The following is a 23,172-nucleotide window of genomic DNA, read 5'->3' on the forward strand; positions in this document are numbered from 1 at the left end:
CGGTAGACCACAACACCCTGCACACTCGACTCAAAGAAGTAGCCGGAGTCTCAGACTCGGCCCTACTGTGGTTCGCATCTTTCCTAGAAGATCGAACACAGACCATGAAATTAGGAGGATTCACGTCAGGAACACGGTCCATTACATGCGAAGTTCTGCAAGGATCGCCCCTTTCCCCCATACTCTTCAACATTTACATCTGCCCACTCCTTCAAATCATCAGCAAACAGGACCTCCGCTACCACTCTTATGCTGACGACACGCAACTTTACTTTTGAATCACAAAAAAAAAACACCAATAGCAGGAACTAGGAAAATGCCTCACACTGATCGATAATTGAATGACTGAAAGCTCACTCAAACTCAATGGATCGAAAACAAAAACTCCTTATCCTTCACGCAAATCGGAAATCGAATTCTAGGACCACATGTACACCACCCACCATTCTTGGACAAACCATCAACCCAACCAACAAAGTCAAAAGCCTCGGAGTCATCTTTGACTCAGACATGACTATGGACGCACAAATAGGAGCAGTAGTCAGCGGTTCTCACCACTTTCTCCGCATGCTACGTAGACTCCTCCCCTTCATCCCGGAAGAGGATAAAGCAGTAGTGGTTGGTACAATCATCAATTCCCGACTCGACTACGCAAACTCCCTCTACTTAGGACTACCCAAATACCAGATTTTGCGTCTACAAGTCATCCAAAACACGGCAGCAAGACTGGTAACAGGTAAAAAAACGTGGGAATCTATCGCCCCGGTCTTGAGGTCCCTCCACTGGCTAGCCGTAAAGGATCGGATCACTCAAGACACTGCCTCACTCACAAATGCACACAAGGAAGTGCTCCGCAATACTTAAACGAGAAAATGAAACCCTACGTCACCAATCGGGTGCTCCGATCAACTAACCAAAACCTTCACGAAATCCCCACAGCCCGCTACAAATCTAAGGGAGAATGTAGATTTTCAGTCCAAAGACCTCGGCTTTGGAATGCTCTACCCACGACCATTCGCATGGAAGAAAACCATCGGGCTTTTAGGAAAAAACTGAAGACCCATCTCTTCTGAAGGATCAGCACGACTCTGGATACAAGCGCCTTGAGGCGATTCAGTTCGCATTTGTCAGCGCTATACAAGTTACTCATTCACTCACTCACACATTAAAGTGGATGTAAACCCAAAATGTACTGCTATGGCTGGGCGGGTCGGCAAGTGGTAAAAGACCGAGAGAGGGTGCAGGACATAACAGCCCTGGAAGAGGTACTGACATAGGCGTGCGCACAGGGTGTGCCAGGTGTGCCTGTGCAGACCCTAATGGCCCTGTGCTGGGCAAATTCCCTCTGCTACTTGGCTGCAGAGGAAGTAACTATGGAATCTCTGTCTCAAAAGTGAGACATCAGGGGTCGGTTTTGACCCCTTATATTTCACCTAGGCCCCCACGGGACTCCCAAAAAAAATAATTGTAAAAAATAAAATAATATTGTAAAAAAAAACAGAATATATTGTAAAAAATAATAAAATTGTAAAAAGGTCATAATAAAAAAATAAACTGACACCAGTCTCTGCCCTTTTGACTTTGTCCACTGCGCTACCGACACTGTTCATTGCCCTATTGCTTGGGGTGTACACCCTAATGCAATAGGCTGCGCACACCTATGGGTACTGATAAACATATCATACCAAACATACCAGACACCTGGTGGGTATAGAGCGTACATAGCAAAAACACAAAAAATTATAATTAACCTAAATAAAACTATAAACTCACTGCTGACCACAGGTGGAAAGCACGGCAGCTTACCACACTCTAACCAGCAGCGAGCTGAACTCCCTACTGGCCCCAACAACATTTCCATTCAGTTTTATACCCTGAACTCAAACTTTAGCTATTTTTAAAGTTACTTTGGTTATGTGGAGAATATTAGTTCAACAACTTCTGTTGGTCTCAATGAAGACAAACCGTGAGGGATAATTGTGTAGCTAGCTTAGGTTTGCACTTGAGATAACTCCGGTGCTTTCAGAAAAATTACTAGGATAAAGCAATCTAGGATGTGAAGGATCCGTGCATCAGGCAAATTTAAGAGATAAGAAACCTTTATGTCAAGGTGATCAGCCAATCGTCAGCATCCGCCAGGGTATCAAAGAAACAAACCATTCTGTTGTGCTGGACCCGGAGGTGGCTGGGGTAAAGCATGCTGTATTTAATACTTTTATCTCTGAGCAGGGAAGGGCTGGCAGCCTTAACCCTGGGGGGGCAAGTCCAGTCAAGTGGCCCATTGTACCACCGAATCAGCTCACCATCCATGCCCACCGGGTTTTAGAACATGTAATGATGTTATGAAGCAAGACAAAATATGACACAGCAATGACAGCATGACCCCGATCTTGGTAAAGAGCCGATGACGCTGCTCTTTACCCATGTGATTGACTATGTCCAATAACAGCCAATCACATGTAAATGACAGCATGTGAGGGTACCCGATCAGCGGTATCTCCTCACAGTGGAGACTATACAGGCAATTAGGGCACTGATTACAGTGCAGCCCTAGCAGTTCCCAGCAAGTGATGTCAGTCTGTGCCCATCAGTGACACCAATCAGTGCCCATCAGTGACACCAATCAGTGCTGCCTTTCAGTGTCCATCAGTGACACAGATTAATGCCCCTCATTGCCACCCATCAGTGCCCAACAGTACAGCCCATAAGTTCCGCCTATCGGTGCAACCTATCAGTGCCACCACCTATTAGTGAACTTCAGTGAAGGAGAAAAATGACTTAGGGCTCTTTCACATGGGCGGCCGGTTCAGGTCCACCTGACAGTTTTTTTTTGCAGACCTGAACAGGCGCTCCGTGCTCCTCTATGGAGCCGCGGATGTCAGCGGTGACATACCAAAACGAAAATTCAATTTATGTGAACAAGAAGTAAAGCAATCGTCAGGAGTCCAGGTTCACAATGACATTGGGAAAGAAATTGAGCAAGTTCCGCTGAACTATTGAACAATTTCATACCCATGTCAGTCCTGACTTTGATGTCTATTGAAATCGCACTCTAAAGTTGGCAAAAGTAGTACAGAAATTACTTTTTGGAATTGATGCGTCATTGCACCGATTCGGATGGTGCCATCGCCGGAAATTGTCACCGATTTGGCATGCGATTTGACATGTCAAATCGCATGCCAAATCGCTCCAATGTGAACCAGGGTTTAATGTGAGCACTGAAAGCTGAAAATTGTCCTGGGCAGCAAGGGAGTGAAAGAAAGTGCCTGGCAGGCAAGAGGTTAAATGATAAGGCTGAGGGGGTAGTAGGAAGTAAGAGAGGCAGGGAGAGTCTGGTCACAGCTCACTCACTTGTACAGTCCCAGAAGGAGGCTCACTGGGTCAGACTCAGTCACTCAGTGTCTTCATGTTTAGGATATGACACTGTGGCACTGGCTGCCGACTTTAAAGTTTCCCGCCCGCATATCTCCTTCACACTCCCAGGACACGGGCTGCATCGAGTGTGGGCGGGCACAAGAGAGAGGGGTGGGAGGAGGCAGAGCTGATTGTTCTCCCATTAGTGAAGAGGAGGGGGGGAGAGGCCGGGGCTGTGCTCTGCAAGACAGAACACTCTCCCTGTAACAGGTGCAGCTAATATCTCTGTCACAGGACACAGCGCAGCTGCAGCACGGGATGGAGATCATGGAGGGATCACTGCAAAGTCTGCAATTCTGCTGTTAATCCTGGATCCAGCCCTGTTAACCCCCTCCCGCCGGACCTGCTCGAGTAATAGCACTTGGCCGTGTCCGGAAACTGCACATGCACAGTTCTGAGCTGGCCGCATAGCGGCCCTTTTACAGGGAATCAGAGCAGCCCGGGGGGGGGGGGGGGAATCTCCACTTTTCCACCCCAGCCCGCCCCTGTCTCTGAGCCATTTACGGACATCATTAAATGTTTTCCTCTTCCTCCAAAAATTCGGCCAAAAAAATCAGGGAAAAATAAGAACAGCCGTATTTGAGTGCGGGATGTTTGTGGACTTCAGAAAGAATCCTGTCCCTGTCTCGATAGTTAAAAAAGCAGACTAATAAAGGCCTGGTAATGTTCCCAGGAATGGCTCTGCCTGTGGGTACCCAATGGGCTCTTTCAACCACATACAGTAGATAGGGGGAACATCTATAAGGCTCAGCAGGCTTTTAAAAAACTCCTCTGCAAATTCTTCCAGGCTGTTCCCTTCATCTCGTTTAGGTAGACCCAGGACTCTAAACAATATTGCGCCTTAGCCTGTTTTTAGCATCATCCAATTTTGCAACAAGGGCCTGTATTGTACGATGCAATGCTGGAAGCAACATGAGTGGCGGTAAGATCTTCGGTAGCAGATATTCTGGAATCAGTTTTGGTCATCCTCCCCCTTATTTTGTCGAGGTCATTCCCTATAAGGTTGCACTCCTCAGCAAAGAGATCTATGTGCACCAGCAGCAAGGTCCTGCTTTGCTCATTCGTATCAATAATCATGGCTGTACTATCCTGAGGCAGTGGGGCCAAGTTTGCCACTGGTGGAATCTCCCTGGGTTCCATTTCTAGTTCAGCCAGCAAGGCCTGGAGCTTCTTGACCAAGACGGTGTCTGGCTGTGGAAAAGGGGGCGGTGGCAACCTGAGTGGTGTGGTGGTCTTAGCAAATTCGGATTTATTTTTCTTTGAGGACATCTGCGCGGGTTAGGGGACCTCTAGAGAGGAGAGCAGTCCATGCCCCGAGAGAGGAGAGCAGTCTATGCCCGGGGTAGTGCCCAGAAGGTAAACAGGAGGAACCAAGACGGTGGCTGTTACTAGTCCCCAGGAGGAGATTGCAGCCGAGTCAGACAGTCAGTTTCAGCCCAGCAGCCCTTCATTTCGTTGCAGGGACGTGATTATTATGGTGAGAACATTAGGTCTGTGTGATGGGGCCCAGGATAGGCAAGGCTCAGAGTACACCAGCGGGACAGAGGCGGCGGTCACTAGGCCTCAGGAGACCGTGGCTGGGTCAGATAGTCACCGTCGGTCTAGCAGCCCTCTGATCCACGGCAGGGGGGTGAGAGGGTGAGATGGTGGGTGAGGATAGTAGGTCCGCACTATGGGGCAGAGGCTGGGTGAGGCTCAGAGCACTCTACCGATGGCCGCGAGTGCATGGAGCCTATGGCAACCTGAATAACACTGCAGACGGGCAGAGTCGCAACTTAATCCTGGCCCAAATCAATGCAAGGGATGGAGCGGGACGGGATGGTAGAGTATTAATGCAGGCAGGAAGGTGCATGGATGACACAAGATTAGCATCAGGATTCCTGGAGCTCCACTCCAACGCATCCACCGCTACTCACATCAGGACATTCCCCCTGACTACAATCTTTAAACTTTGTCAATCATGAGAAGTTGTGGAGAGCACTACCAGAGCTGGAGGGTGCCAATACATCTACTTAAGTTGGTATACCACAAAACCAAAAAGCCACTGCCCGAACACCATATGGGGACACCGATTGGTTCAAGATAGAGAGGGAGGTATGGCAAGTTTCATTCCTCCTGCATTCTTGTGAAGATTTGAGGAAAATACATCAATTATCTTCGATTCGCCAATGACATGACCCTCCCTTTTAAAAAACTGAAGATGGCCTGGAACATCTGGTCAAAAGGATCAAATATCCTGATATCTTTGGCCTCTCCCTGAACATCGAGAAGACCAATAGATCATGACCACTGCAAGGAAAGGATATGTCAAATTAGCAACTGACAATGAGTAAATCGATAGCGTGCACGATTCAATTTTATTGGAGTGGCAGATTGATCAAAGCGGTGAATGTAGTCCGCAAATAATGCACCGAATCATACTGGGACCGAATCGCAATGATGAGCATGAACGAAGCATGGAAAAGCAAGGATGTTAGCCAGGGAACCAAATGCAGATTAGCCCACACTATTGTTTTTCCCATATTTACCTTCAGTTGTGAAAGTTGGACCATGTAAAACCAATGACTTTGAACTGGGCTGCTGGAGGAGGCTCTTGCGCATTCCATGGCCAGCAAAGATAACAATTGAATACTGCAGCACATTAATACCAGACAAGTCAATGGATGTCCAGGCAGTCAAATAACTCAATGATTAAACATCATAAGATCTGACACCAGCCAGAATAGGAAACAACTAAAGGAAGCAGTTCAAGAATGAAAAATGTGAAGAGAGTTGGATCACAAAATCATCAAGAGTCAGACATGACTGAAGAGATAATATGATCATCATTGATCACCATCATCCAGGTAAGTGTCTAACTTTAGAGTTAATTTACTATAAGGACTTAAAGTGGAGGTTCACCCTAAAAACTAATTTTTAACATTAGACTAAGCATAGTAAGGGCATTTACTTTCGGCAGGTCTTTTTTTTTCTCCGTACATACCTTTATATTCTAATTTTGTCCAGGGCTTCCGTGTTCTGATGACTCCGGGACTGGGCGTTCCTATCCCTGCCTCAGGGTTCCAATGACTGAGGGACTGGGTGTTCCTATCCTTCGGTTCGATGATTGACGGCTTGTGAAACAGGTCCCCTGTCGCACAGCGCGCGTCACCAGATTTCCGGAAATAGCCGAGCTGCCAGTCTGCACTATACGGCGCCTGTGCAGTCAGCTCTACGCGGCGGGCGCAGGCGCCGTATAGTGCCGACTCGCAGCTAGGCTATTTCCGGAAATCTGGTGACGCGCGTTGTGCGACAGGGGACCTGTTTCACAAGCCGTCAATCATCGAACCGAAGGATAGGAACGCCCAGTCCCGCAGTCATCAGAACCCGGAAGCCGTGGACAAAATCAAAATATAAAGGTATGTACGGAGAAAAAAATAAAAAAGACCTGCCGAAAGTAAATGCCCTTACTATGCTTAGTATGCTAAATGTAATGTTAAAAAAAAAAAAATTGGGGTGAACCCCCGCTTTAAGTAAAGCCTTATGCCGCGTACACACGATCATTTTTCGGTATGAAAGAAAACGTTGTTTTTCATCATGTCCAAAAAACAAAGTTTTTCCAACTTCATCATTAAAAAACGACGTTGCCCACACATCATCGTTTTTAAAAAATGATGAACAAAGCGTGGTGACGTACAACACGTACAACGGCACTCTAAAGGGGAAGTTCTATTCGCCTTTGGGCTGCTTTAGCCGATTCCTTGTTAGTAAAAGACGATTCGCGCCCACACATGAAGTGCAGCCCACACATGATCATTTTAAATTACGTTTTTAAAAACTACATTTTCTTTCATGCCGAAAAATGATCGTGTGTACGCGGCATTAGGTTTGGAGTACGATTAGGCTTAAAAGAGAAGTATGGCCAAAGTTTTTTTGGCCATACTTCTCTTCTGGTTCACAGGAGTGCACTTACTTGTGCTTACCTGTGACCCAGAATCTGTTGGCGGACATCACAGAGTTGCTTTAGGTTCTGGCAGGATGCTGACAATAATGCTGATAGTCATTAGGTCATAGAGAACTTAACAACCAGCAGTCATGCGATTGCTCAATTCTTAAGCTAAGGGGGACAATTGTAGTATTGTACCCATACGAATACTGCAGCACGGATGTGAGTATGCGTAGTAGATTTTCCATTTACCCCCCAAAAAAACAGAACATATAAAAGGTGCTGTGTAGGGCTGCAACTAACGATTATTTTCATAATCGATTAGTTGGCCGATTATTGTTTTGATTAATCGACTAATCGGATAATCTTTAAAAAAAGTGTGGTGTACAATTTAGTTAATATGTAAGTAAAAAAAAAAAAAGGCAATTTATTCTTAAATATCCATATGCAGTGGTAAATATAAATAACCAACTACAGTAATTGTAATGCCTTCTATTACCTCCACTTTCTCTGGGTTCAGATGCTGATCTTCCCTGCACAGAGTCTTTTTTTTTTAAACATACTTGTTATACTCACCTGCTCTGTGTAATGGTTTTGCACAGAGCAGCCCAGATCCTCCACTTCTGGGGTCCCTCACTGATGCTTCTGGCTCCTCCTGCCTTCAGAGTGCCTCAATAGCAAGCTGCAAAGTATAGTATAGAGCGCCCGCTATAGCAAGGTAAAAATACTTCTGCCTTTAGAACCACTCACTTTCTGCCCAGGACTACATGTCCCATGAGACATTGCTCCTCACACTTTCACATTCACAAATTCTCAGGCACTTAGTGACATGTATGGGGGCTGCTCTGTATTTCCTGATATGTAAACAAATAATGCATACTATATGCAGGCAAACTAATCAACTGGCCGATTAATCGATTATGAAAATAGTTGACAACTTCCACGCATGCATCGTCGGACATGTCCGGTGAGTCTGTACAGACGACCGAACACGTCCGACGGACAGGTTTCCAGTGGACAGATTTCTTAGCATGATAGGAAATTTTAGTCCGCTGAAAAAAGTCCGCTCGGCCGGGAATCCGGTCCGGTCGGCTGTACACACGACCGGATCTGTCCGCTGAAACTGTCCGTCGGACAAATATCAGCGGACAGATCCGGTCGTGTGTACGGGGCCTTCATCAGCAGTTAATCCTGAGGAAGGGAAGAATTCCTTACAAAGGTTTAACCAGTTGCTCCATCAAGGAAAAATCCTTTTGTGATCCCCAAAGGCACCCGGTCACTTAGTGGATCAAGAATGTAAAAAGTGTTATTCCGCGTACACACGATCATTTTTCAGCATAAAAAAAAAACAATGTTTTAAAAACATGTCATTAAAAATGATTGTGTGTGGGCTTCACATAATTTTTTGGGTTCTGAAAAACAACAAAAAAAGTTTTCGAGCATGCTGCAATTTTTAACAACGTTTTGAACGATGACGTTTTTCGGGTTGTAAAAAATGATCGTGTGTGGGCTAAAACGACGTTAAAAACCCGTGCATGCTCAGAAGCAAGTTATGAGACGGGAGCGCTCGTTCTGGTAAAACTACTGTTCATAATGGAGTAAGCACATTCATCACGCTGTAACAGACTGAAAAGCGTGAATCGTCTTTTACTAACACGGAATCAGCTAAAGCAGCCCCAAGGGTGGCGTCATCCGCATGGAACTTCCCCTTTATAGTGCCGTTGTACCTGTTGTACGTCATCGCGCTTTGCTAGAGCATTTTTAAAAAACAATGGTGTGTGGGCAACGTCGTTTTAATGATGAAGTTGGTCATAGTAAGCTTTTGTTTTTTAGTCATGATTGGGAACCAGCAGGAGAGGCTCCCCATTATGTAACCATAGTGACAGCCAATCACTGTGATCATATGAGTGGGAAGTCTGTCCTACCTTACAAACATAAAGATCGATTTAACGGGATGCTGGGGCTGGGTGGGATGGGGTAATAAATATTAATGTGCAGCCAACATTAAATATGTTGCATCTTGTACAAGATTGTATTTGTTGGGTTTACAAGTGTTAAATATTAACTTTAACCGCTTCCATACAGGGCTCTTATACACACCTCAATACCGGGCCTATTCTGGCACTTCTCTTCTACATGTACAAATCATAATTTTTTTGCTAGAAAATTACTCAGAACCCCCAAACATTATATATGTTTTTTTAGCAGACACCCTAGGGCAGTGGTCACCAACCCTGTCCTCAGGGCCCACTAACAGGCCAGGTTTGCAAGATAACTGAAATACATCACAGGTGATATAATTTGCTTCTCAGTGATTGTAGTATTCTAGTCTGCATCTCCCAAGGTAATACATAAAACCTGGCCTGTTAGTGGGCCCTGAGGACAGGGTTGGTGACCACTGCCCTAGGGAATAAAACGGCGGTCATTGCAACGTTTTATCTTGTACGGTATTTGCGCAATAATTTTTCAAACGCCTTTTTTGGGGGGAAAAATTGTTTCATGAATTAAAAAAATAACAAAACAGTAAAGTTAGCCCAATTTTTTTGTAAAATATGAAAGATTAGGTTCCCCCGAGTAAATAGATACCTAACATGTCACGCTTTAAAATTGCGCACACTCATGGCATGGCGCCAAACTTCGGTACTTAAAAATCTCCATAGGCAAGGCTTTGAAATGTTTTACAGGTTACCAGTTTAGATTTACAGAGGAGATCTAGTGCTAGAATTGTTGCTGGCACTCCAACGCATGCGGCGATACCTCACATATGTGGTTTAAACGGCGTTTACATATGTCGGCGGGACTTGCGTGTGCGTTCACTTCTGCGCGCGAGCTACCGGGGACAGGGGCGTTTTAATTTTTTTTTATTATTATTATTTATTTATTTTACATATTTATTTATTTTTTTACACTTTTTTTATTTATTTTTTATTTTTTTATTACTTTTATTCCTATTACAAGGAATGTAAACATCCCTTGTAATAGGAATGTGTGTGACAGGTCCTCTTTATGGAGAGATGCGGGGTCAATAAGACCCCACATCTCTCCTCCAGGCTGGAAACCATGAGATCGGTGAAAAAAATTCACTGATCTCATGAATACTGTGGCTTACAGCCGCAATCGCGGCTTTGTTTACTTACGGGACCCGGGCGTGACGTCATCACATCGCGCCCGGGTCCTCCGACGGTCATAGAGATGACTGGTGACCATCTGGTCACCAGTCATCTCTATACTTCCTGCCAGCGCCGGACAATTCTTTCTCCGGGCCCCCGATGGCACGGGAGAGCCCGGAGAAGCACCGGATGGCGGCGGGAGGGGGGGATGTCCCCTGCCGCCGCCTGTAAGAACGATCTAGCGGTGGAACCGCCGCAATGATCATTCTTACGTTGTGCAGAATCGCCGGCACAAGAGATAGATATCTGGATGATGCCTCTCGCTGCATCATTCAGATATCACCCTTCAAAGTCCAGGACGTCATATGACGTCCACTCTGGACGGTAGAGACACTTGGACGTCATATGACGGCGGCTGGTATGGAAGTGGTTAATTATACAGTGATGAGCTAAGTGTTAGGGTCAGGTTAAGTTAGCACTGCCATTCTATAAATTAACATATGAGGAAAGGGGATGCCCTTGAAAGTTTAAAGGGGTTGTAAAGGTTTGATTTTATTTTCTAAATAGGTCCCTTTAAGCTAGTGCATTGTTGGTTCACTTACCTTTTCCTTCGATTTCCCTTCTAAATGTTTTTTTTCATCTTTGGTTTTCTGTATCTGAATTTCTCACTTCCTGTTCCTCCTCAGTAAGCGGTTCTGGCTGACTAACCCCCTAACTAAGGTAAAGAAAGTTATTTAGGGAATTTTTTTTTACCTTTATATCCCCTTTAATAAAATATGGATATAAACTCAAAACACAAGCGGTTCTATGTTAGTTCTAACCCTGTTTAGGACTGTTCTGATCTTTCCACTTTGATATCTCTGGGCGTAGAGGGCTCAGTGGTCACTGCACTATTTTTCTGATTTATACGTTTTACTGAGTAATGTTGACAATATAGCCTACGTAGGGTTACACTTGTTTGAGGTTTACGTATGCAGATTTGTTTCTGCACTGTTTTACCTAGAATAGAGATTATAATTGAAATATTGTACTGCATTGGGTTCTGAATGTCCTTTTTTTTCCTTTTATTGTATGCTAGAATACTTATTTTGTGATATCTTGTATGTACTACTGCTATTAGCTTTGTGTATGTACTCTTGCCCATGGTTGATGTGCATATTTTCAATAAAACGAGTTTAAAAAAAAAAAAAGTTTAAAGAGGTGATTTTAGGGGTTTGGGTAAGTGTCAATGGCCAGAGGGGGTGAATTTTGGTCTTATGGTAGAGGTAAAAGTCAAAAGAAAAGCTTGCTGAGTATTAACTTTAAGTCCCGGGCCATAAACTTTCTGCAGCAAGTTCCTGGCACAAAGCCTAACTGTGTAACTAGGGATAATCCTTACCATCCACGGTTTCTACAATCAAACGAGATGACACCGTTCTCATCTGGCATCCATTTTATACCTAAGGGAAGAATGAAAAAAAAAAAATCACCAGATCAACATAAAATTATGAAAAAAAAAAAACAGTATTTTTGAGGATAACTTTGAAAACACCCAACATAAATCCAAAGTGAGCAGGAATGAATGACTGCATACTTAGTACACCAAAACTATATAAGCAAATCCCCTGAAAGGACATTTACCTGGATAGAGCCGGAAAAACCCTGTGGAGCTGCCAAAATACTGCCAGGTTAACGTAGGATCCCTCTGGAAGTTTTCCACAAAGATGGGATTCAGGGCTTCGGACATGTACACGCCATTGAGAATGTCTGGATCTGCAAAAATTCATTCCGTCAGAAATGACAAAAGTGTAACTCAAAGTATGCATGTTAAAGTGGAAGTATACTTCCATCGATTGTTTGTACCCATAGGTAAGCCTATAATAAGACTTACCTATTAGATACTGTAAACATCTCCTAAACGTGCACCGTTTCAGAGATATTTACTGTATATAGGGCCAATGACATAATCGGCGCATGAACTCTGAAGGAACGGTCACCCGTGCTGTTTCTTCAGAGCCCTGTGCCATAACCGGCAGCTCCCATGCTCATGAGCGGGAGTGACGTCACGTGGCTCTGACCAGTCACACAGTCCACGGACCCCTAAAGGAAGACAGCAAAGCTGGATGCGGTCTCCAGCAGTGACAACGAGGGTTTTGTTTGCAGGTAAGTTTCACATAGTGTGCTAGTATGCGATGCAGGTAAGTATTACATGTTTTATTTATTTTCCCACTAGGGAGAAGTGTAAAGACATCAAGGCAGCTCACAGGGATGCTTTAAAGGGAAACTATATAGCTAGATTCAGTTAGAGTTAGGTCAGCGTATCAGTAGATACGCCGACCTAACTCAGAATCTGCGCTGACCTATATTTAAGTGTATTTTCAAACAGAGATACGCTTAAACATATCTAAGATAGGACGGCTTGCGCCGTCCTATCTTAGGTTGCAATATTTCTGCTGGCCGCTAGGTGGCGCTTCCATTGCGGTCGGCGTAGAATATGCAAATCAGTAGATACGCCTATTCACGAACGTACGCCCGGCCGCCGCAGTACATTTACGCCGTTTACGTAAGAGATAGGCCGCCTAAAGTTATTCCATCAAATAGATGGAATAGTAATGTTAAGTATGGCCGCCGTTCCCGCATCGAAATTCAAAAATTTTACGCCGTTTGCGTAAGTCGTCAGTGAATAGGGATTTACGTCGTTTACGTCCACGTCGAAATCAATAGGCCCGTGCGGCGGACGTAGCCGGAATGCACACTGGGAAATGTAGGCGCACGGCGCATGCGCAGTTAAATAAAAACGTCAAAAACGTCAGGTCAAGCTCCATTAACATAAAACACGCCCCCTTAGCTAAATTTGAATTAGGCGCCATTACGCCCGCCCGCTTTAGGCTACGCCGCCGTAACTTAGCAGGCAAGTACATTGTGAATCGTGTACTTGCCTCGCTAACTTACGGCGGCGTAGCTTAAATGACTTAAGCTACGCCGCCTTAAAGTTGCGGCCATCTACGTGAATCTGGCTAAGTTTTTATTAGTTTTTGTTTTTTTATACATCTTTATACATTTTTAAGTTGTTATTTTCTGTCTTTTCACTACGTACAGGATATACAATGTTTGTTTTACAACTAAAAATTAACACATGACAGAGTATTCATCAGCACTAGGAGTAAGCAAAGGAAAACAGAAGAGCTTGCTTTGCAGTTCTCTTTCTCTCATTGAAACTTTGGACTGAGCACTCTGATAAGGAAGGAGTCATATTGCTGTGAGGGCTGGTCTGTAAACAACTTTCAACCAGTCTCAGTACACAGAATTACAAATCCCTTAGTAAATAAGAAAGTTTACATTTAAGTATATTAATTAGCTATTTGGTCAGAATTGAACTGCCTCTGATGCCTGGATAATTAATTGTAAAGTACTGTAGTTAGTCACACAGTTGATACAAGCCAGTTCTCTCAACTATACCATGAAAAAGAGAGGGCAAACATTTAGTAAACTTATGTTCTTCCCCTCAGAACAAGGAGCCATTGAAAAAGTAGTTAATTTCTATCCATCGGTCTCTACAATCCCTGTAGCAGGGCCCCGGAACTCACCTTTGTTGTACACATTAGTAGGAAGCTGAATGTTGCTAAGCGTTGTGTTCACCATCAGATTATTAAAGTGCTCATTAGTCTCCAAAATAAATTCGTTACCCAGCTCCAAATAATTATCATTGTCATCCTTTTCATTAATTCGCACTGAATTGTAGTATTCAAACTGCAGAGAAGTTACAGGCACAGTAAACACAGACATATAGGTTATATAATGACTGAAATTATCCTCTTACATCTGTAGATGTTGGGTTCATGTAGCATAGAACAAGGTGTATAAACTCACAGTAACCAATCAATATACATCTTTCACTCACCAACCTATTACTTAGGTTGCCCATCATTATTAAAATGTTGAAATGATTGTTCTGTACAACTATCTATCACTCCTCTCTCCCTCCCCGTCTCACTGTTGTGGATTGTACAGCTGTCGAGAATTATTGGCAGGATTTAAATATAATCTCAGAGGTAAGCAAATATTGTCTAAATGGAATAGACTTGTATTCCTTCTTGCATCTTCTCGTGTTTTGTGTATTTCTTCCAGATCTGTGCAGTAATCCAGTGTGAAACTTTACCTCTGTGTAGGAGCTTCCTGTTGTAAAGACCGGTAACTGCTTCTTTCTCTCCTTGTGCAGGGTGACTGGTCTTGTCTCCACCCCCTATGTGTTTCTCTACAGGCAGCCTGTAGTGGGTGGAGCCTGCTGGGTTCCTCCCACCGCTCTGCTCAGGCTATGTACAACACAGTGATTAGATCACTGCTACTTATACAATGTAATAACTGTGTTTACAAAGGAATTTGGTGCACACAAAGTGGACTTCTACCACTTTTGACTTTCTAAGGAATATATTTGAAGTTTGTGTGCCTGGAGTTCAACTTTAAAATGGGTGGTTGACAAAACTAAAACTTTTTTTGATTAATTTTGGAAAGAAAATAAATTGGTTAAAACTAAGTGGTACGTTGTGTGTCGTTCGTTCTAGCACCTCCCATGTGTTTTGCCATAAATTACGTCATCAGGGGTCATGGACGCATGACCTGATCTAAAATTACCAAATCCAGAGAAAATGTAAGACACTGTTTAGTCTGTTCACAGAACATCTGCGGCGCTTCTCAAACTGACTCTTTGAAAGTCCTGTGTCCTTTTTAAACCCATTTACATAGTGGCAGAGAATCTCAGGCCTCGTACACACCACAGGACATGTCCGATGAAAACGGTCCGCGGAGATTTCGGTCTGATGGCTGTACACACCATCAAACCGAAATCCCCGCGGACAGAGAATGCGGTGATGTAGACGACACCGATGTTCTCTATCGCGCGAGTTCAATGCTTCCACGCATGCGTCGAATCAATTCGACGCATGCGCGGGATTTCGGACAGCTCTCCAGCGGACAAGTTTCTTAGCATGCTAAGAAACTTTTGTCCGCTGGAAATCTGGAAATCTGTCCGCTAGCCTGTACACACGATCGGATCTGTCCTCTGAAACTGGTCTGCGGACCAGTTTCAGCGGACATGTCCGGTCGTTTGTACGAGGCCTCACTGTTACAGAAGATATGTTTTTTTGTGGTGAATATTTTAAACACCAGTTTTGTATTTTGCTTTCTGTGTACCCTTCGTAGGATTTAGACAGTTCATCAGAATAGGTGTAGCCATTATGCAATGAGTATACGTGCTCCTCAAAAGAAAGCGTCCGCCAGCCCCTTAAAATGGTTGTTAAGCCACTTTCACATCTTCATACCACCCCCTCTGTGTTCTAATCCTATGTGCCCTTGTGTGAGTGATTTATCAAAGAAAAGCCTGCTATAACTAATTTCACAGCTCTTTTTAGCGATCACATGATCGGCTGGCTTTCTCCTCCCCCATCTGACAGTGGGCGGGGCTGAGAGTGCCTGCTGACATCACTCGGAAGAGGAGGGTAGAGAGAGAGAGCCAGTTGACCATGTGATCGTTGAAAAGAGATATGAAATGAGGTATAGCAGGCGTTTCTTTTATAAATCACTCACACAGGGGCACACAGTATTAGAACACAGAGGGGGTGGTATGAAGATGTGAAAGTTATTTGAGCAGCAGTTGTGGGGGCGGGCCCTGTCGCGAGCTGACAGGCAGGGAGGGATGGGGAGAGAGCACAGAGGAGGCAGATAGCAGGCTGCAGATGATGAAGGCACATAAACTGACCACAGTGTCATAATGAACCATGGTCAGTTTATAGGGTGAGGGCCTTACAGGGGGCCAAATGACAAAGCACATGTCCTGTGCTGTATAAAATGCTTTAAAGGAACAGGAATCTTTTTTTGTTGGGGTTAACTAATACTGTAAGGGTAAACATGAAAATGTAAATCCACCCTAACACTAAAATCCCTGTATCTACAGATATATACGATCTTAGCTATCTAGCCCTGTAAAGAAGAAATCAGTATACATACATTTTTTGAAGCCGATCCGGTCTGGTATTCAGTATCAGAATCTCTGTAGAGGACACAGGGAGTGACATCACCCATAGACTTACTATGGGGCTCCCATTGCCGCCTGTGTCCTCTGCACCCGCCTCCACAGCGAAGCCACAGCTGACAGCTAAGCGTGGTATTGGGTCGGTTCGGCTTCAAAAAAGGTATGTATACCGATTTCTTCTTTACAGGGCTAGATAGGTTATTGTTAGATTGAGAAGGTGCAGGGATTTTAGTGAAGGGTGGACTTTTATTTAAACCTTCACTGCAAAGTTCACATTTATAGGTCAGGACTCAGGGAGGCCACTTGGAGAAATCCAAAAAAATCAACTCTGGCTCGTGTATATTGCCAAAGATGCTGCATAGTGGAACCACAAAGTCCATCTTAACCTTTACATCACAATGGCTCTACCATCAAGGGCATTTCTCAACCTTTTTAACTTGGAGGAACCCTTTCAGGGAACCTCTGGTAATTATTATATTTACAGTTCACAGTACATTAGTGTGATAGTGGGAAGAATGCACCCCTACATTTGTGGTCATTGGGAAGAATCGCCCTTTACAGATAGTTAAAGTGATATTAAAGTATTTTTTATTATTATTTAAAAATAACAAACATGCCATATTCACCTGCTCTGTGTAGTGGTTTTTCACAGAGCAGCCCAGATCCTCTTCTCGGGTCCCTCACTGGCGCTCCTGGCCCCTCCCTCTTCCTGAGTGCCCCCCTCCACAGCAAGTCGAGATGCTTCTCTGTGTATCCATTCAGACACAGATCCGTATTTCTTGCCCCATCCCTCTCTCTCCTCAATGGCTCATTGACTCTGATTGATCATTGCTGTGTCTCAGCCAAGCAAGAGAATCCCAGACAGCCCAGTCTCTCATGGGGCTGAGGTAAGTATTAGGGGGGCTGCTACACACTGAAGATTTATTACCTTAATGCATAGAATGCATTAAGATAAAAAAAAAACTTCTGAATTAAGAAACAATTTAAACACCTGCCAGCCAGCTCATGCAGACATACTGTGGCAGGCCGGCTCTCCTGCACGAAAAAAGACATACCTGTATGTCAGTCAGTGCAGGGAGGATAGCAGGCATGCGCAGCGTGAATGTGTCTGCGGACTCTATGTCCGCCGGCGACCTCCGATCATGATAAGGAGATGCAGAACAAGGCGATTCCCCGTTCTGCCAGATCACATGACAGACATACTCTTCCTAGTGATTGGGAATAGTGATCTCTGTCATGTTTCAGTAAGCCCATACCCCCTACAGTTAGAACACACCTAGGGAATGCACTTAAACCCTTAATCACCCCCCAGTGTTAACCCCTTCGCTGCCAGTGTAATTTTTACATTGATCCGTGCATTTTTATAGCACTGATCAATGTAATAATGTCCCCAAAAAGTGTCATTTGGGGTCAGATTTTTCCGCCACAATGTCGCACAATTTTTCAGTCCCGCTAAAAGTCGCAGATAGCCGCCATTACCAGTAAAAACAATTTAAGAATAAATAAAAGTCCCTAAATCTATCCCGTAGATTGTTCACGCGATAACTTTTGCGCAAATCAATCAATATACGCTTATTGCGTTTTTTTTTACCATAAATATGTAGAAGAATATATATTGGCCTAAACTGATGAATAAATTATTTTTTTATATTTTTGGGGGATATTTTTTTTAAAGTTTTTTTTTTTGTTTATAGCGCAAAAAAAAAAAAAAAAAACGCAGAGGTGATCAAATACCACTAAAATAAAGTTCTATTTGTGGGTAAAAAAGGACATCAATTTTGTTTGGGTACAGCGTCGCACGACCACACAATTGTCAGTTAAACTGATGCAGTGCTGTATCGCAAAAAGTGGACTGGTCATAAAGGGGGTAAATCCTTTCCGGGGCTAAAGTGGTTAAAAAGATCATTGGTGTCAGTGGTTACTCATCCAAGAGGCGAAAATTGCTCATTGCTCAAGGCACCCCTAGCAACCTCTGGAGGAACCCTAGAGTTTTACAGAAACCTGGTCGAGAAACCCTGATCCAGGGAATCTGCTACAACAAGAAGTGTATACTCTGATTCTGATACTCTGACTCACGATTGGAGAACATGGAGGTGGAAGAAAGTGGACTTCTTGGGCAATACACAGGCTGGAGTAGATTTTTTGGATTTCTCCAAAGGGAGGAAGATGAAAAATTATCAAATAAACCATTGTTGTTAATTAGGGTGAAAACCTGTACTGGCTGAAAATAAAGGAGTATTTATTAGATTGCAGTTCTAAAGATTGATGTGTCGGAGTAAGCTAGAAACAATTGCTACTGTTCTATGCAAGATCCTAAACAACGCACAAAACCTTGCTGTATATACTGTACATGGCAGACCACCAATATACTGAAGGATCGCACTAAAGAAATCATTACAACATTTGATGTTAAAATATTATTCTCACCTCAATAGACTCATTAAACTCGTGATTTAAATCTGCCTCTTCCGCAGCCTCCACCAATCTCTGAAAAGAGAAAACAAGAAAGGGAACAAAAATTGATTAGATGAAATGCATAGTATGTTAAAGTGTAAGACCAGCCTAAACTGTTTTCCTAGTTTTGGATGGAGAGGGGAAGGATAAGCACCCCCGTCGGGTTTTTATTGCCATCTCCAACAGAACAATTTTAGGAACAGAAGAACTTTAAAAGATAAAAACTATATTTTAACCTGTCAGGGCCACACAGTGAGGCCTATAGAAATTGCATTGGAGTAGAACTGCCATTACCTCTACAGCTTCTACTTTCCTCCGCAGCATACTCTCCATCTCTTCTGAAAACTTCTTCACCAACTCCAGCCCATCCACCTCCTCAATGCTCAGGGTTGGCTCTACGTCTTTGTATTTCTAGCCGAGAAAGAGAGAGACCCAGTCACATTTAGCACATTTCTACAGCTAAGCTTAACCAAACATATTGTAATTCAGACTGTTTGGTTTTCCTTGCAAAAAAAAAGTTAAAATAGACCTGTCCTGGTATTATCGGAAGTATTTGATGTTAAAGTAGAACTATCACCACAAAAATAGAAAAAATAGAAAGAAAGAAGAAATCTTCCCCAGGGGACCAAGTACACCTAGCACATGTCTTGATCTGTGGCCCCATTGTTATTGCTGGCTGTAGATCCTCCTCATGCTAAAGCCCAATCCTATGTGGGTGGTACAGTTAGCCCTTTAGCCCCTCTTTCTATAAAATGTATTTTGCGTATTGCACAAGATTCTCTTGCCAAACTAGTAAAAGACCATTCAGTGATTTCAGTACTGTGTGATCTATCTGTGGTGCCTGCTAGAAAGTTTCTGCTTCTGTGGCTGCCAGGAGTGCCCATTTTGAAGGCCTATATGCAAGTAATTGGTCATAAAATGGGTATGGGGTCTGGGTATTGCCCTGGGGGACATGTATCAATAATAAAGTTTTTTCAGGAGCAGTGATTTTAATTATGCTTAAAGTGCAACAATAAAAATGAAAAAAAAAAAAATCCTTTAAATATAGTGCCTGCTGAGTCCCCTTAATGTGCCTGTAAAGTGGCCCATCTGTAGCATATCTACAACATTCTGCAGCAAAAATGAAATTTCTAAAGAAAAGAAAAAAAAGAGTAAAATCCCAATTAAAATGACTCGTGGTTGCAATTGCCAGCACTCAGCTATTGAAAATAAAATTGAAAAAAAAAGGCGTGGCTCCCCCCCAGTCCATACAGGACCCTTCAGGTGTTTTGGAGTTTCCTTGCACAATGAGAGCAGCGTTGCCTAAAATACCATCCTCAATAAAGTGAGCTCTGAGGTTTGACAGTCTTTCGTAACATGTCCAGGTATTTATTACCTCTTACAGAGATCACAGAACTACCCCTGACAATGCCTTCACATGATTTTCTCTCTAGAAGGATGGTACCATCTTTGTTTTTGCATAATCCAGGGTCACCAACTACTTCCCGGACTGAGATGCCGGCTGAACCCTGGGATAGAAGAGTCTGAGGAAATGCTTCTTCCTGCCTGCAACAGACTGAGGACATCATCCAAATCTAGGCAAAGTTCACTTAGATAAAAAAAAATTAAGACTAAGGCCCTTTTCACACTACAAAATAAATCCGTTTTAATAATCCGTATTAAAATCCGTCAGATAATGTTAAAAAACTGAAGTTATACGTCCTTTATAAAATATCATTAAAGTCTATGGGATTTTTTTATGTTCCGTAAAGATCCGTAATAGTCCGTTATAACATACGGACGTTGGTTATAACGGAATATGTGACGGGTCTTGCACTATTTTTTGTCCATTTTTTGTCCGTTGCAAGTAACGGATATATTAACGTCCGTTATATTTTAACATTGAAGTCTATGGCGCACGGACGTTAGTAAATGTCTCCGTAAATGTCCGTTATGTTAACGGACGTTAATTTTACTGAGCATGCTCAGTAAAGACTTCTAGAGCTGGACTTCAAGAAAGGGTGAAATGGTTTTTATTAACGGATGTTAGAAAGGAATGATATAACGGATGTATACGGATATATACGGATAAACATTATCCGTTTTCAATAAAGGAAGAATGGTAAAATATTTATCCGTATGTATCCGTTATTAAATCCGTTAATAAACGTCCGTTAATAGGTGCAATACGGATATTATAAAACGGACATACAATCCATAGTGTGAAAGAAGCCTAAAAGGTGAATATTTTCAAAAAAAAAATACAATAAAAAAAATACTGTTCCTGTATATTGTGACCTACCATTAGTGGCAGTTTTTTTTTGGCACCATTTAAAATTAAATTGCAGCCCTGCCCCTCCCCGTGTTTAGTATTTTGTAATTGGATTCAGTCCAATTATTATACTCTAATTGGATTGTAGAATCAGGTCTGGGTGCATTGTGGACAGGCTGTGCTGCTGGGGTGATAGGTACATAAAGGAAAAGGAATAAGGGACAATAAAAAGTCGAAACTGATTTTACAGATGTAGAGACATAAGACAAGAGGGGAATTATACATTGTACCATTGTATTGTATTTTCCAGCTGGTAACGCAGAAAAAAAACATGCTAGAATAATCTTATCCTTGCTATGATATTTTATAGGGGAGGGGGGGGGGGGGTTACAGAAAATACAGAATACAGAAAATAAAACTCCCTTTTTCCAACAAAATTTCAGCATTTTGCCCCCATAGGCACACACATTATCACTGTAAAAAAATCCTCTGCTCTTCCCCCCTTTCCCAGCCTAAAAAAACAACTGTCTGAAGCTTACACTTGCACAAAGATTGCAAACCACTTGTAAAATATCTGCAAAATGCCCAAAAATAAACGCTTTAAAAGCACTAGGAATACCCTCTGCTCAGGTGTAAATGCATAATATATATTAAAGGGGTTGTAAAGGCAGAAGGTAGTTTATCTTAATGCATTCTATGCATTAAGATAAAAAGCCTTATGTGTGTAGCAGCCCCCCTCAGCCCCCCAACACTTACCTGAGTTCCCTCTCTGCCGAGCGATGTCTATGAATGTCTCACTCTCAGCTGTCCGAAATTCTCCCTTCTGATTAGCTAAGACACATTAGCAGCACCATTGGCTGTCGCTGTTAGCCAGTCAGGGGAAAGAGGGGGCGGGCAATGGCGCCGTGTCTGAGCTGTGACTCGGCTCCGGTGCCCCCATAGCAAGTTGCTTACTGTGGGGGCACTGAACAGGAGAAAGGGGACAGGATCACAGAAGAGGGACCAGAGAAGAGGATCCAGTCTGCTCTGTGCAAATCAGCTGCGACAGGGCAAGTAAGTATGACATGTTTGTTATTTTTATAGAAAAAAAAATTAGACTTTACAATCACTTTAAAGTGATATTATTATTTTTAAATAATACACGTTATGGACTGGGGGGGGGGGGGAGCAACTTACCTACTATGTGCAGTGGTTTTACAAAGAGCAGCACAGATTCTCCTCTTCTCTGGTCCCCCACTCATGCTTCTGGCCCCTCCCTCCTGCCTAGTGCCCTATTGGGGGGGGGGGGGGGCTGCTACACACACACAAGCTTGAGCCTTTACAACCACTTTAAACTAAAAGTTCCAACCAATCAGCTTCTATCTTTCATTTTCAAGGCATAACTTAACGAGCAGAGGAAGCAGTGTGTATTATGATAATTTGTCTGCCAGACCCCTGATGTCTTAATAAAGAGAACCAGTCACTGTAAAAATGCTATAACATAGGGGACTACTACTGTGACAAATAAAAAAAATGAAATACAAGTTTTTTTTTAGCCCCCCTGCCCCCCCCCCCCTTATACAACTACATACATGCATCCTGCATGAACAGCTACATATAAAAATGTCAGTTATGCTACACGTGTTATATATCACATTCTAGGGTTAGCCAATATTCATGGTTAATTGTAAACTGATGACCAGTAGGGGCTTTAAACGCGTCACCCATGGAGAATGTTGAGTACCAAAGTTTGTCGATGTTACTTTCACGGGTGCTGACAAGTTTAGGGCTTGACATGTTTAATTTCTATGTCCTTGCGCAACCTCATCCTTTATGTTTTACAAATAAAATTGGTTAAAATATTGGACTTGTGTGCACTAAAATTAACTTGTGTTAAGTGTATTTTTTACAGAAAATCGCGGCAATAGCGTGCGACATAAAAAAACATAGGAAGCACTGAGACTGCTGCTGGGTGCCGCCATTTTGGATGGGAGGTCACCAGCCCCAGCAGAGCTTTCACTAACACTCTATA

At 43.2% G+C, this 23,172-nt stretch overlaps 1 protein-coding gene across 5 annotated transcripts in view; it reads right to left on the bottom strand.

The window, feature by feature from the left end:
• CACNA2D4 (calcium voltage-gated channel auxiliary subunit alpha2delta 4) overlaps window positions 1-23,172 on the bottom strand; it is a 355,329-nt gene that overhangs the window by 266,243 nt on the left and 65,914 nt on the right. For all 5 annotated transcript variants that reach the window (XM_040345311.1, XM_040345314.1, XM_040345313.1 and 2 more), the window contains exons 3-7: window positions 19,205-19,321; window positions 18,884-18,943; window positions 14,016-14,178; window positions 12,070-12,201; window positions 11,828-11,888 (exon numbers count right to left, since the gene is read on the bottom strand). In XM_040345311.1, coding sequence (XP_040201245.1) covers window positions 11,828-11,888; window positions 12,070-12,201; window positions 14,016-14,178; window positions 18,884-18,943; window positions 19,205-19,321 — 533 coding nt within the window. The remainder of the gene's footprint in view (window positions 1-11,827; window positions 11,889-12,069; window positions 12,202-14,015; window positions 14,179-18,883; window positions 18,944-19,204; window positions 19,322-23,172) is intronic.

This window comes from Rana temporaria, chromosome 3 (assembly GCF_905171775.1).
Source record: "Rana temporaria chromosome 3, aRanTem1.1, whole genome shotgun sequence".
NCBI classification, from domain to species: domain Eukaryota; kingdom Metazoa; phylum Chordata; class Amphibia; order Anura; family Ranidae; genus Rana; species Rana temporaria.